At 31.4% G+C, this 14,858-nt stretch overlaps 1 protein-coding gene across 2 annotated transcripts in view; it reads right to left on the minus strand.

Moving 5' to 3' along the window:
- Positions 1–14,858, minus strand: part of trio (trio Rho guanine nucleotide exchange factor) — a 627,840-nt gene that overhangs the window by 24,708 nt on the left and 588,274 nt on the right. For both annotated transcript variants that reach the window (XM_085940798.1, XM_085940792.1), the window contains 6 exons: positions 14,117–14,290; positions 13,314–13,391; positions 9,214–9,300; positions 4,003–4,355; positions 2,025–2,217; positions 556–753 (listed from right to left, as the gene is read on the minus strand). In XM_085940798.1, the coding sequence (XP_085796924.1) occupies positions 556–753; positions 2,025–2,217; positions 4,003–4,355; positions 9,214–9,300; positions 13,314–13,391; positions 14,117–14,290 (1,083 nt within the window). The remainder of the gene's footprint in view (positions 1–555; positions 754–2,024; positions 2,218–4,002; positions 4,356–9,213; positions 9,301–13,313; positions 13,392–14,116; positions 14,291–14,858) is intronic.

A 14,858-nucleotide genomic window follows, 5' to 3' on the forward strand; every position in this document is an offset into this window, starting at 1 on the left:
TCCAAATGTTGTATAAGCTTCTGACTGAACCCAAACACCGAATGCCTCTCTACCATAAGTTGAACAAATCAATTGCCAAATTTGACAGCTGCTTGCACTGACAGCCCGCGTTTGTTGTAAATAATTGTCATACTTGTTTTCTTCCACGTTTCATTATGATTATTGTCTAATGGTATTATCTATTTTACAATTGATCCTATAATTGGTGCTTCATTTTATTCAATAATGACTGCTTTCTTTATACCAAACTTTGCTTTCATGGATGAAACTAATCTACAATGCCGTAAATTTCGTAAAACCGATAATGCTTTCGAATTCAAAAGTTTCCTTAGTAAAAACATATCAGACGCAGATGAATGAAAATCTAATTAATATATATATATATATATATATTTTATATTATACTTTTATTACATTATATTGATATTGGGGCAGACGATCGTTGTGAGAATCTACCAATGCAATAATTTGATCTTATGCATTTGTGACAGTTCATGCATCGGGTTCAAAGAGAACTTTTTACAATATTATGTGGTATTACTAAAGTTAACTTACATCAAAGCCTTGCAGTCGGCCAACTACCATCATGTCATTCGCAGCTTTTGGCACACGAGAAGCTATGCTAGCAGCCTGTCGCATTTCAAGTAGTACCCCCGTACTGCAACCGGCTCTCTCAGAATGCGCGAGGGCGTCACCCACCAGCAGATGATATTTCTGGATGCGCTGTACAGGCTTGATTAGAAGGTCGCAGAGCTGAAACAAACAATTCCACTAAATTAAATCAACTGAACTTAAAGACAGCCGTGGCTAAATAGTCTATTCACGCCGAGTATGCGAAACATAATATCTAGGATACTATGATTATAATGAATGTCCATTAATTGCTGTAATTCATTTAATTGTCTGCAAACTAGACACAGGAATCATTATTATCAAAATGATATTTGTTATGATGTGGTTAATAATCAAGTATTGTTCTATAAGAGTTTTTTGAATATACTGTCCGCTCATAGTATTGTCGCGGTCAATTATCCGGGGACATATTTACTATGGGTCTATTTCATGCTATCATAATAACTCATAACTATGTTTATATGCAACAAAAAATATTCAAACATAGGTATATGACAATGACAGTTTCATATTCAATCTGGTTTTAACACAGATATATTGTTTATAAATATATGCGCCATGCAAAAGTACACAAAGATATATTCATACTAAAGAGCCATCGCTAGCGCTAATTATAATTCGGTACAAAATAACACTTAAACGCAAAATCTATAGAATAACAGTTCGATATTGGCAAAGTATTTCAATTTGTCTAAAATAGACATTATCATAATATTCCACTAATTAATAGGTTGTTGTAAGTACTGGACTTTTCAAGATGACTTCATTATGACTGACAAATGCGATAGTTATTAATCACGTTCCATCCAAAGTTCATCTAAAAGAGTAATAAACACAATGGCGATCAATCATACAATCATTTGTTTGGCCAAAAGATATTGCATATAGAAGATGGAGCCATATGTAGTGTCCTTATTGAAATCGCTGTAGTAAGTTCCAGTTTGACATAAATGCCATTTTTCTATGTAACAGACAGTGAGTTTCTTCTTCACTTTTCAGTGTTTGTATGAAAATTATTAGACAAAGGGTATTAGACAAAGGGTTGTTTCAATTTCACGTCTTTTATTGTATTACCTAACCTAATTACAATAAAACAATGTATTATTATAGTACTTATCCCACAACATTTAATAAAGACCAGAGCTGCTTTTGTCCACTTAATAGGACATTCTCAACTGATCAGTCATGTTTTAAACAAATACATATTTTTAACATTTGTTATAAAACAATAAATAAACATAAATGGCGAAGGCAAAAAAATTATTTCAAATGTTTGTCATTTAAATACGTAATGCAGATTTTTAAACAAGTAAGGCAAAAATACGACACCATTTGAATGGTGAAATGTTAATAAGTAGTATACCTATAGGTAGTGATAAAATAAAATTTACCCGCAATTGGTGTCCCATTTTTTGCCGCAATTCTTCGAAATAGGAGTCGATGTATTCAGACACTACATATTCGGAGACTGGTTTATTCTGGCAGTACACCACGTACATGTGAAGCTTCCGCTCAATCTTGCGGAAAAGGATACCCAGTGTCTCCGGCTGCTTCTGGCATTTTCGTAGCTCCTTTAGTAAATAACTGCAGAAGAGAAAAGTTTCGTGACGCAACGGTATTTTGAAAATCAAATGCTTTGCATTTAATAACTTTTAGATGGTTGTGCAAATTACATTAAGTCACAAAAATATTCTTCAGATTCTTTTTATAGCATAAAATTACTATTCAGAAACAATTATATACCTTTTTTAACCCCATTTATTTCTTTATTGAAAATAATACATAACTTGAAAAAACCTCAGAAATAAACCTATTAGAAAAAATCTTGGAATGTGTAGGATTTGAGGGAGTAGTAAATCTGTTGAAGGAATTCAAAACACCTTCAGAACATATGTATTTGACTAAAACCAAAGACATTTGAAGTAATAACCCACTGGTTAGAGCATTCGCCAGCATGCAATAGAAGTGTGTTCAAATCTTTTTTTTTCAAAGATTTTTATACGATTTTGTCTAATAAATGTATTTTTAAAGCATTTCCGAGTTATATAAAAATTTAGCTATTTCAATGACAAACTCAGTATATTTTTAAGTTGAAAATTAATATTTAATAACAAAAGCAAATGTTATATCTGTCAATATCTTGAAGATAATCATTTCGTGAATAGTTGTAACTTAATGCGAATTGCACATTCATCTGATATAATAAAATTAATGTTTGATCATCCAGATTTTACAATAAAAAGATGCATTCAGACCAATGGAGCTAGAGGAATAAATACATATTATGTGTCATTAGTCTATGACATACACAAAACTATCAGATTGTTTGTTTTCATTTAAGATCAAAGGGTTCGCCTTCTTGATTTTTTATACCAATTTGTGCTCTCTTGGTTTGGACACACCATAATATGAATAGGTGATAAAGACAGAAACCCAATGGCGCAACATAATTCTCACAGTACAACATAATATCGGCTTGCTTACAACTGAAAGACCTCAGGTAACATGTCATACTTACCAACCTTAAACAATAAATTCCTGTATTAATACAAATAATTAAATAGTAGTGTAGGTAATTATTTAGAATTCAATAAAGTAGAATTGTATACATATTACTGCAATTCTTTAACAACGCTTGCGTAAACTAAAAAAGCTTTTTCCTTATGCAACGCTATGTACAAACTGTTAAGTGATATATTACAAAACAACACAAGATTTTATGTAAAGAAAGCACTACATACTGGTGAAAATTACACATTTTAGACAAGTTTTGCCCTAAAGTAGTAGAGAGATAGAGACAAGGTGATTACATCCTTTCTCTCTCTTTGATCACAAATTAACAATAACTTTATTATGATGGTGAGAAATTAAGAAATTCGTGATAGACTAGATAAAAATATTTGATTCTTAAATGAAGATATAATTGTTTGAAATAGGTAGTCCATTAGCAAACGCCAGCAAAAATATAATTAAAAACGCAGCATTTATTATAAGATAAGTAATAAATACATGGACAGATAATATTAAATATAACATGCAATATTAAGATGATACTTTGAAATGACATAGTGTTAACAAAATGAAATTTAAATCATCCATAATTATAAAGTAATGTTGTTATAATAATAATTATTCCTTTCTATTCGCCATGATAGTATTATAGAAATTTGACCGTCACGCAAACAAGAAGTTCAAGGCATAATTGGTATAAGTAGAAATCATAGATAAGAAAATCTTACGTCATCTGAAATAAAATTGTTTAATATCTATAAAAATATATTGTACGATTGGTTATGAAAATTTGGATGATTCAAATTAGTCATTTGATGATAAGTAAGATAAAGGATATAATAAAAACAAAATACTAACTCCCTGTGCCATTCGTAGATTGCCTCGATGTTGCCGAACACAATCTTGTCTTTCCCCATGCGCAGAGGCTCTGGCATAAGTACGCTGCAATTAGGATCGCGCATGTGGGTGAGGTAACCCTCGCACACCATCTTCAAATCGTTGACATAGTTCTCTTCGGTGTCAGCCAGCTCCCTCATTACATACTGCCTCTTACGGAGAGCAATCTCGGTGGAGTCGCCGCCCTCTTCGGCGGCAGAGGAGGAGCACTCCACGTGTGCTCTAGAACTCGACTCTCCATTGTGCGATGCGCGGGTTGACTCGGTATTTGAGCATGATTGATTGCTACTTCCGCAAGAATTGTTATGTAATTCCTACAACAGAAGAAAAGCATAAAAAACTATTAGTTCATCGATCTAAAGAATACATTGTATCCATCTAAATAGGAAGCTCCACCTTATGATTTTGACACCACCTCATGGTAACCTATTGGTAATCCAGACAAGAAGCATGATGATACTGTGGCGTCAAAATCACAGTGTCAAGGTTCGTCATACAGAGAGAAAAGCAAAAACTATATTTTTATTATTCAAAGCATGGCTTGTTGCTCTGTACAAAAATAGCGAATCGTGCTATTAAATACGCAACAAAAATTAATTAGAAAAGATAGCAAGCAACTTTAAAATTCTTCTCTACAAAAAGTATTAGCTTAATCTTCAATGTGTGAATGTTGTATATTTTTAGAGTACATATTCAAAAATAAAATACCAATTATAATTATTATTGATTGCTTATATTAAAACTAATGAATAAAATTACTATATTATGTTTACTTTGAACAAAAATATTAATTAATGTTAGAAGCTTTTAGTAATTAGCTTAGAGATAATATATTAATTTGATGTTAATACGAAAAGGAAATATATCTTTCATAGACACCTGTTGGCATATGAAGTTATTAAGCAATTATAATTTTTTTCTAGTAAACTGTTATTATTATATCAGAATAGTAGCAACAATAATTAACCACCATGAGTACACTTCTTGAGAGAGAAAAATACTCCAATTTACATAATCAATATAATAATGTTCATATAAAATGATGAAATATTCCCTTTCTGAATACTTATAAGGTTTTCTTCATTACGGTTTAACATAATTATACTTTATTATTTTCTTGTTACAATTAATTTTCCTAAAATTTGAATTATATAGTATATATAATGGTAGTCGTTTAGTATGAAATTTGTGTAAAATAATACGCCAACATGAAAATGTATTAATGACAAGAAAAGGGTCGCTTAAATTAAAGAACATGACAAAAAATTATACATACCCAGAACAAGAAGATTACAAACTAAATAAAAATGCCTATGATAACAGTTGATAATAAATAATTTAGCCCCATTTGCATTTACAAAGCTTGACAGCCAGTTAACCGGTTCTATGCTTTCAGCGAGTTTTTTCGCTCTATGAAGCCGCGATTGACAGGCCGCACATACAAATTTCGAGAGTTATTTATCAAAATACTAGCCACCATCGATTGACTGACATAATCTAAAAAATTAAGCACACATTGACATCTGTTTGAATAATTATGAAATACTAAGCCACAAATTATCGGTATTATGGGGATTTTAGTAAGAGCTTCGCACTACATTTAATGTGTGTCGTTAAAAATCTGCAGCCTGTCAGATACTGCCCTAGAAATATCATGAGGCATAGAAATGGTTAATATCTGAAAGTGTGAAAGGCATTCTAAAAAATAATTAACTTTCGAGATTTTTTTAGGATGAATTAATATTAAGCCATGAAATAACTTTTCGACATAACTTCCTGTTTACTTTTATTGATTTTCTCGATGGGACAATATGATTGTTAAAAGTTATTGTTTATAAAAACAAACATAATGAATACTGATAATAGTGTTATTTCTTTAAATTCACCATTTCAAAAGGTATGTATTTGTTTTATCAAATTTTTTGGGTCGTATCAATCCATAACTTTAAGTAAGGCATAAGAGTACTTCATCTACATTAAAGGATACATAACCACCATTTTATCCACCATCTCATTTGAATTTACACATCACGGGCTATCAAGAGCTTCATGAAATGAAATAATATGAAGATAAAAAGAACTTTTTATTTAAAACGTTTTTAAATTTTCTGTTGAATCATATAAACTTGACAATTCTATGTATTAATAAATACTTTTTTTGTAATTGATAGAAATACTGAATACTGAAAAGTCATTTTGACAATTCATATTGATTTCTATAGTAACGCACATATATATTAATCATTTAGTTGCTAGGACCCGCTTAACAACCAATAATAGTGTTTTTTCCGAAATAACTTTCCATACAAAACAGAATTAACTGAAAATGAATTCAATTCTGCTTAAAGATGGCTAAAAGTATTAAAAGAATGCATTGTTATCGTGTTCTGATATATTCTAAAAGTTTCAAATGTCTAGCTAGTCGGTAAGTTAGTTAAATTGAAAGATTTGTATTGGAAAACAAGAAAAAATTTGTACTGGACAAACAAGAATACGAGCTAATAAAAACGTGGTAAAATACCTTTTTTCCATAATCATTCACATGATAAATGAAATTGACAGTGTCCCAATGATAAATAAAAACATGTTGACAACATAGTTAACAAGATATTTAAATGAAACTAAGGAACAAATCTACAAGATACTTTGGTGCATGCAACAAAACAGGTAAATGACAGAATTATCTTCATAATTTTACTGATGAGATGAAAATATTAGATTTTTTTAAATCAAAACTTTTAGGCCTCAGAAATAATGTAAAAATTTTGTCATGCAAGTGGATGCCAAGAGTTGCCAACGAATGTCTTATTTACGCATTATGTTGATCATGTTTATATTATGAAGATAATGTGGTGAATCACTAAAATGTCACATTTGTATGCAATAATTGGTTCCACCGGTATGACAATACTCTTAAGGTAGGATACGAGGACTTGGGTGCCGGCCACATCTGAATAATTTGATGTGATACCAAACCCCGACACAGTAAACCTTGGTAATATAAAACTTTAATGATTCATTATTAAAGTCACCATAAACAATCACATCTAAAAATTACAAATGTAGCGGGCACGTTTAGACTACCACACATGAATTACATTTACACAAAACTGAAATGTAATGTAACTACATAATATTATGAAAGAATGTAAATTAGTCGAAAGAAGGATAAAGCAAACATGTTAGAAAGTTGAAAAAAAAAAAATAATATGTAAGGAAAGTAGTGGCATGATCAGAGTTGGCAACAACCTAAAACCGACAACAAAGTTTGACTTGATAAATCTCTGTAAAATGAAGCTATTGCCATTGGTTTCCGAGGAGTTGATAACAGAGCTCATCATCCCATAAAAATAGTTTATGATGGATATGAAACATTTTTGTTATTTATGTTGATAGCTGCTTCAGGTTATAAACCCATCTTCGGAACAGTCAGCCATGGCCCCAACACGGGTGGGGCTGACAGGGCTCTAGCCTGGGGCCCCTGGCTTAAGGGGGCCCGGCACGGTGGCTTGACCAGTTAAGTGAGATAAACATTCACCACAAATTTGCTCTAATAGCAAAAAAAGTCGCCCGCAGCTCCGTTTCACGGGCAGTATTTTATTTTATAGTTATTTTTAGTGTGTTTCCTGACTAATAAAAATGACTATCCAATATGGCGAAGGGTTGTATGTTACTTGGATACCACAAAAGGGGGTCGCAATCAGTGCTTCATTATACGATGCTAACAGCATCAGGATTTATTGAGAACTAAAAAAAATCACTAAAAATAAACAGAATACCCTTAAGTTTACGGAATACCATTTGGAGAACACTAATATAGAATATTAGTGATAAGTTGGGGGGGGGGGGGGCGGAGGCGCCAAACATCGCGGCCTGGGGGCCCGCTTTAGGATATGGGGGCCATGCGGTCAGCTATTTATAATTGACCATTTATACCCGAGTGTTCCGAAGATAGGTTTTTAGCACTAAACATAAATAACTCCGATAAATTACAATTAAGTAACAAGAAAACTTTATTTCAAAACCATTATAATGAAGTTCTACCACTTAAACACCAGTTCAATTTATACAATAATTTATTGTGTAACTTTTTTCTCTGTGTATACAGGTTTTAAGGGGAAAAATGATGATTAAATTGTATTAAATTCTATAAATTGTTTTTTTAATTAGATAAATCGAACATCAACTTAAGAAAAACAATGTGTAGAATTTAATATAATTTTGTAAAATGGAATTCTACCTAGTACCTAATTAAATGCAAATACAATAAATGGTTTGAAATAAGTACTTTCTAGAAAAGTAAATTTGAAATTACAGCAGTGTTTTGTTAAAATGTGCAAAACTAGGTAACTCTAATTCCCGAAACAAACTTGTCAATATAGTTTGTTTAATTAAAAAGGATTGAAACTGTTTCTAAAGTGAGTGAGTGTTTGTAAAGTGAGTTATTTTTTTTATAATGGGCTGATGTTAAAACAAGAGTACCTAGGTTGGTAATAATAAATTCGATTTTGTCAAATTCAAATGAAGGTAAAGCAAATATAATAATTTCTTAAAATACTGTAAATAAAAATAAATGTAACGAAGATGCTCTACTATGTGATATTGATTCTACGGTATTGCCACTCTGTTAACTCTGTCTTGTTAACTTAGACAGTAAAAATCATGTAGTTTTCATTTTAAAGTTGAAGTTAATCTCTCCAAACAAAATGACAATGATTCCTGATGATTACGAAGTTTCCAATTTTTCCCATTACATGGCTACGATTCAGCAGGTTTTTCAAATGATTAGAAATGATAATAGGTGCAAGAATTTTACATCTCACACATTCGATAATACTAGCTTAAATAATAATTTTGACGAAAATGAGATGTATGATTTCACAATGTAAATCAACGATGTTACAATGCAATCGCAATAATTAATATAAAAGAATATGGTTTTATATTAATAATTATTTTTTTGTTCTTCACAACCACATTAAGAACCGTGTGGTGAGTGTAATGTGGTTTCAAAATCACACAATGGAAAAAGTCTTCCTTGACTGGCAAAAACTGTTGGAAGATATTATTAATTTTAATAAAAGCATGCATTTCTACAAGAGGGTGAATGAATACCAAGCATTTTCTAGTGTTTTACTGAACATTAAGCAAGCTATAAACCATGGATCGAACCATTCTCTCTTTGACAATTTGCTCAATCTCTGCCAAATCAGCGGAAGAGTTGCCATTGTCCATTGACTTGAGGGAGAGTGCCGAAGTCTGAAAGGTTTCCGCGCACAAGATCAGAACAGGTCTCTCCACCTCCACATACAGCTAGGTGAGACACTTTACATTTTTTTTTTGAGAGAAGCGTTCTATATGACAGTTTGGAGCTAAAAGTAAAAAGCTGTCACAGATATCTGATATGCAAGTGTTGTTGAATATAAAATTTAAAAATCACGACTTAAAATTCATAAAACAATGATAGCTTCTTTCATAAAAATAATGCAAGGTCTGAGCAGATGAATATTTGAAATCGAGTCCAGAAGTGTACACCACTGATGACAAGACAAATCAAGATAATAATTCTAACACTTGCAAAAGGATAGTTGCACTTTTTCAAAGATAGTAAACTTTAACTATAAAATTTAAATAACCCATTGAAAACACTGGGTTATTGAAAGCGGACAGTACAATACAAAACAATTGATATTTACTTTTTGACATCAAAAAGATTTATAATTACAATAAAACCACAATGCAACACACTTATTCTAGCAAGAGGTATCTGCTTAAATCTGTTGTATTATCATAAAGTAGGTTTTCGAACTGAGTATGTTAAAAAATAGACATACCAGTTGGTTTACCAGTTTTTAAGTATAAATTATATGTATTTAACGTTACAATAATGAACAATGTTCTAAATTGTATGCCAGTTGTTAGTTCTTCGAGAAATCATTCAATCATTGGTAGTTTTATGTGCAACTTTCCATTGGCCAGTATAAGACAACTAAATGTGATTCTGAAGGAGGTATCAGAGAAATTGATAGTTGATATTTATCTCACTGCAGAAACAATAACAATATTAGTAGTAGGTAGTAGAAAGTAATTAGACATCGGGACAGGAAAAAAACAGTGACAGAATAGTTACAGTGGACTGTTTTATCTATAATTGTGTAGATACCTGATTTAAACTTTTTCAAAGATGAGTTATGGTTAAGATACTATAGCAAATAAAAATGAATAAACAACTACCTAAGTATCTATTAGTTGATAATTTATTGTTATAAAAGTGAAAAAGAATGTTCATACTATGTATGGATATGCATTGGGTATTGAAAATGAATTTATACATCCTATTATATCAATGCATCTAATGAATTTGTGTGTCAATGATCATATACTTTCTATCTAATTTATGTATGACAAATAAATATTATACTGATTCATCATGATTATTGGTTAGTTAATGTTGGATGTGTTCGAACATATTATTTCACAATACTAATGCCTACTCCAGATTTATTTACATCTGCGCGTAAACAAATAAATTGTTTAAAAGTTGGGCATGCAGGAATATTGTTTTGATTAAAGCGCACAAAATTGTACATCGTGGACTGTCCAAACCGTATATAATTTAATAGCAATGCTCGTAAGTGTGGACGTGAGTTGAGTTTCAAACATATTTAAATAGTGGCCTAAGATTATAAATATTTATTGTATAATTTGTTTACGAGTGGTAGACGTATCGTGATCTGGAGTAGGCTTTAGTTAAATGATGTAAGTATCAATCGTCTTGATACAACATAGTATTATGATATAAATGTGAGGTTTCATGCAGTAAATTTTGTAACCGAATCGCATGAAATTAATTGTAAATTCAAATTTTATTAAAGATTATAATTTTATTTCAGTAGTAATTAAATTATCTGTGCGAATCATAATTCATTATAATTACAATGTATTTAGACGACTTGAGTGTTGTGTAAAAATTAAACCTGAAATAAAATTATAATTAGCGGTTACTCTCCAATTACATTAAATCCAAAGATTTACTATCATTTTCCTTTTCCTTGACCTCGTCTGAACAAATTATGAATATAAAAGAAATATAATATTTCTAAAATAGCAATTTTCCATCGCGAGGACATAACTGTCACAAGATCTATTGCAGGAGAGCTTCTTTTAGAGTTATGGCCACTGGGAGCTGATCAAATTTCATGAGTAATTACTTCCAACTTTTACCCGATGGACATATTATATAAAGTAATGGCCCCGGACCAGATCCAACGTCTAATCTTTTCATTTTCTTTTTTTTTAATAAGCACGGTGAACATAATATATCACTGTGAGTGTAAAACCAAGGCAAAAGACATATTTTGGATATATTAGGGTTTGAAGTCTTCGTTTTGTTAGGTGTAATAGAGTTTCTAAAAAAAACCGTAATTTTTGGTTTATATCTACATTATATTGCATGTATTTTCAGTTACTTCACTTTTACATTATCAACTTTTGCAGTTGTTTTGCAGCATTTAATCTCGAAATTGAAAAATTTGCAGATGCCTTGGTTTTACACTCACAGTGCGATCATCACATAGGAAGCAAAAAACTGTGAATCTTGACATATTGAAATATATATTGGAAATATGTTGATGGTGCATATTTTTCTGTGACTGGAAATTGTTAATTTTGCTGGAAATTGTTAATTTTGCAAAATACGAATCTGTAAAATATTAATCACACAAAAGATTTTATAAAACATTTTTATGAGATTACTTACCGCATTTAGCTTGTGCATAAAAAATTAGAAACCTGTTTCATAATTAATAATAATTTAATTATAATACAAAATACTTAGGTTCCCAAATAATTTATTAACGACCTTGATGAAATTATTATTACAAACCAAACATCTTTTTCTTGTGTAACTTAAAGGCTTATACTTAAAAAATAATTAGATAACTTAAAATTTTTTTTTAAAGATAAATTTATTTATTTAGATTATGTAACTGTTTTCAATAGTTACATTATATATAGGCTTACCATAATTATGAAAATACATAATACTGATTGAGACTGAAACACATCACACAAACATAAAAAAAGTTGGACATAATGTCGAAATGGCCAAGTGAATTACTCGAACTGTGTAGATAAATACATATTTATATATCGTCGGTCCCTATTAAAAAAGTTGAATCTAAAATTTTGTCATTTTCGGATTATTACGTAAAAGTTATTTAAACACTTTAAACATTTATACCACAATCACAGTTTTTTTTGTTTGTTTGAAAAATTTCGAGATATTCAAGTTAAAAATGACAGATCTACCGAGAGTGTCCGAATAACAATGTCGGTTCTTACCAACCGACATTGTTGGCTGGGCGTGGGTGAGCAAGATGCATCGGATCTGACAGTTGCTGCTATGTTCACCGGACAGACGGATGTTTTTATAAACGTTTAGAAAAGTTTCTATAACCCGTATTTTTATTCATTATGGCAAGCAATAGGTCACAAAGGATATTTGATGAAACATCTTTGATTGCTCGTTCTGAAAAATAGCATTTTGCAGATCCGACTTTTTTAATAGGGACCGACGATATTATCCAAACAAGAGCTTCAATTTCAATTGGCAGACCATCCACAGCAGATTGAAGTGTATTGTGCACAATATGTACTCCACACCAATGCCGACGATATTAACACTAAGTACTTGTTTGAGTCGGCTGTCGACCCTCTTCTATGTATGCCTTCAAAATTCGTGTTACAATAATATTGTCACCTCAAAATCCAGCCATATTTTTATCAATCTCATGACGACGTACTGATTAAATTATGTTTTCAGCCAACATTTCCGATGTCTCGCCGTGAACAGACTCAAAATCCAGCAGTTTTACGTGCATATTTACCAATGGTAAAAAGTATAGTTTTACTTCTTTTCTATTTGAAGTATTGTTAGTGACACTTACAAAATGAGTCTTCTGTCTATGGCCAATCATAATAATGTATTATTGCCAATCATTCATATGCGGAATAACAGTCGGGACAAAATTCCAAACCGGCCGAGACGCCGGGACCAACGTGTGAAACCGGGATGTATGGTAAGCCTAATTATATACATGTTTCTGCAATTTAAATGATTGTAAAGGGACCAGCCCTAATAAAAAGCGAATGAAATAAAAACAATAATTTGTACGAAGTTGTTGAATTCAGAATTCATTCATTCTGCCAGGCAGAGAGAGATAAATGATCTTTGCGTCATAAGTTAATTATATTTTTAAATAAATTCTTACCCTCTTTGGTTGAGAAGCTAAGGTGGGCAAAGTATTCAGAGATGAGGACACAGCGACGGGTTGCAATGCAGGAGTATCCTAAAAATTAAAAAAAAAAAATCCATCAACAACATTTCTTACATCAACACTATTAAGTATTTGAACTGGATATACTAACATTTAAAAAGTTGTGCAATAACAACATACCTAATAGATTAAAATAAATTTCAAGTATATTAATTATAAGTAATACACTTTTTTTAAAATACCGTACACTCACCAAAGGTAAACATACACTGACAGTGTGTGTTTATCTTTGGTGAGTATACACGGTGCCTGAAGATGCCGAAAGGCGAAACCCGGGTCGCAAAAAACGACTTAAATGGAATAGTACAGAGCTTGAATCCATTAGAATGTAAACATTTCAATAAAGCGTTTCCGTGTTTTTTAAATTCAATCCTTTGCACCCTACGAATTAAATTTAGAATTTTTAATTTTCAAATAACCATTCCACTCCCGGGCAGCGCCGGGTGATACTGCTAGTTTATTTATATTTGTATTCAATATAATGTTTTTCCATAGTTACCATTAAAGTGATCATAGATGAATAAGTTGGCACTAAGTATTGCTTTGCATATTATGTACCTTTATTACATTTAGCCCATAAGTTTGACACCTTTGCTTGTTTAGTGCTTTGATCCAATCCTTTTCAATAATGTTTGATTGATATTCATTCAAACGTAGTATAATTCGTTTCCATTACAAATAAAATTATTACAAGTTGTCACTAAAATTAATTGGTATACATCAGATATCATAATAACCTGTATCATCTTCATAGGTGGTGGTAGTTCGACAAGAGCTTCATCCTCCTGTTCGTCTTGTCCTCCTCCAGGAGTAGCCGCTCCGCGAGAACCACGCTTTGCCGATTCTTCATCCGAAGGGTTCTCCGTATCCGTTTCGTTGACGCTAGCTTTGCCCACTTCCGACAGTGGCAACTGCAAATAAATCAACCAAAACCAAATTAAAAAAGGCAGTGAAAAAAACATATTGATACTTAGGGAATTAGTGCACAACGACAATGATTTCATTTATGACCATTTTGTATAAATTGACAAAGAACTTATCATGGATTTATAAATTAGATACAAACATTTTTAAAACGGGGTTTTAGGGACCGAGAAGAGTGGAAGGAGCCAGGGGTGGCATTCATCCAGTAATGGATCGACCCCAACTGACAACGATGGTGATGATATAATATCTACATTTGACCCAATCTGTTAATTAATGTATCCACAATTAAATAATATTGAGATAGTGTATGTAAGGCGTTTTAATTATATTAAATGGGCGATTGATGCCAACACATAGGTAACAAATCCCACCATTATTACTTTTAATAAATTAGTAATAATAATTGTATGACCTATTCTAAATTAGTTGAAAAAATTTATTAACATTTAAAAATAACATTCATTAATGAAAATGAGAGAACTGAAAATTAAATAACATCATGAAATGTTTAGATCAGCTGAGTATTAAGCAAAAACAAACTATTACATTAAT

This window comes from Rhyacophila brunnea, unplaced genomic scaffold (assembly GCF_057557595.1).
Source record: "Rhyacophila brunnea isolate RB1 unplaced genomic scaffold, BYU_Rbru_1.0 scaffold_1, whole genome shotgun sequence".
Classification (NCBI taxonomy): domain Eukaryota; kingdom Metazoa; phylum Arthropoda; class Insecta; order Trichoptera; family Rhyacophilidae; genus Rhyacophila; species Rhyacophila brunnea.